At 36.2% G+C, this 1,595-nt stretch overlaps 1 protein-coding gene across 1 annotated transcript in view; it reads left to right on the plus strand.

Moving 5' to 3' along the window:
- Nucleotides 1-929: 929 nt before the first annotated feature.
- Nucleotides 930-1,595, plus strand: part of LOTGIDRAFT_161985 (hypothetical protein) — a gene marked incomplete at both ends in the record, with an annotated part of 788 nt that continues 122 nt past the window's right edge. The window contains one exon of the mRNA XM_009057922.1: nucleotides 930-1,349. Within this exon, the coding sequence (XP_009056170.1) occupies nucleotides 930-1,349 (420 nt within the window). The remainder of the gene's footprint in view (nucleotides 1,350-1,595) is intronic.

Below are 1,595 nucleotides of genomic sequence, written 5' to 3' on the forward strand. Positions count from 1 at the left end.
TCGTTTTGTTTTTAAAATTATTTTTACTTTTATTTTCATTTCACTTTTTATTTTACTTTCACTTTCGTTTTGTTTTTAAAATCATTTTACTTTTACTTTCATTTTCGTTTTTAAAAAAAAAATTCTTCTTCATTTACTGCGCCATAGTGTCCAGATTATCCAGTCACACTTTTGTCTATCATCCAAGTGTTCGCAGGAGTTATTCCGAATCCAGACTTTTGCGAGTTATTCCCCTTGACGGAAATGAAGACCCGCATTGTTGACAGTTTGAGCAAAATGGCTGTCAACAATAGTCTTATGATTTTGATCATTGAAAAAAGGTCTCGGGCCTAATTTGCTATACTTGTCAAATGACGAGATTAATATTATTACCTAGTCCGAAACTTGCTGACTTTTCCCAAGCCTCTGATAGCTATTTGGGCGGATATGGTTGGGAGAGAGTCAGAAAAACTAGGCCCAAAAACCTTGCGATTTTCCGCACTTCCGCGGTTGCGGGGGTTTTAAACGTATTTATTTATCTCGAATCCACAAATTTTCGATATATTGGAAGGTTGATGATTTTTTCATACCATCATTATCCCCTATGACATACAGGTCACGTATGCGAGTCCATCAAAGTCAAAGTTGTTTTCCAAGAAATAAAGACTGTGGCTCGCCATTGAAAGGTGTGGAAAATCCGCCAGCCATATCTGTCAAAATAGCTGTCAAAGGCTTGGATTATTACCCTGCAACTATCTTACCCGATTCCTTTGTAACTAGCCAGGTGTGTAGTTTTAGAAGCGAAAGTGGGAGCATGTATATAAGATATTAATTTAATCGTTGCAACAGTTGAAAATAAATTTTCCACAAACATCTGTACGTTGACAAAGTCATAAATCCATCTATAATGAACTTTTTCAGATTGTGCTGTTAGAAAACCTTGATCTAACATGGCATGGATTCCCCGAATTAGAAATGTTACATGGCAAGAAAATACAGATTTAAAGAAGAGTCTAGTTACGTATGTGGAGCAAAACTTAAAATTGTGTGAAATACTTGACTTCATTGAAAGTGAATATCCTGACTATGAATGGAGTCATCGTACGTTACAGAGAAGAATGGCATATTTTAATGTTAGGTATGTGGACAGTAATCTAGATCTAGAACATATAGAAACAGCTGTTAAACAGGAAATGTCTGGTCCAGGAAAACTTTTAGGTTATCGTGCAATGCACAAGAAGATTCGTCTCAATGCTCCACTGAACATTGTATACGATATGATGGAATATATTGATCCTGAAGGTTTGAAAGTAAGAGGTGGTGTAGGGAAACCAAAGCGCCCACCTCGAAATAAATGGTTTATTTCTGAGGTATGGGAAACACAAAATGTTCTTCAAAATATGTTTCTGCTTCTTCCATAATACAATTTGTATACGCCCACTTGTTGCCCAACTTGTCATCAATTGGTTCGTACACACACTTTTGAGACTGGAGTATTTTTATCTTANATTTGTAGACGAGTCATTTTAAATATTGTCGACGAGTTAACTCAAGGTTGTAGACGAGTCAACTTACTTTGAGACGAGTTGACATATGGACAGGTTGGCTAGTATGTT

The sequence above is a fragment of the Lottia gigantea genome, assembly GCF_000327385.1.
Source record: "Lottia gigantea unplaced genomic scaffold LOTGIsca_32, whole genome shotgun sequence".
Taxonomy (NCBI): Eukaryota; Metazoa; Mollusca; class Gastropoda; family Lottiidae; genus Lottia; species Lottia gigantea.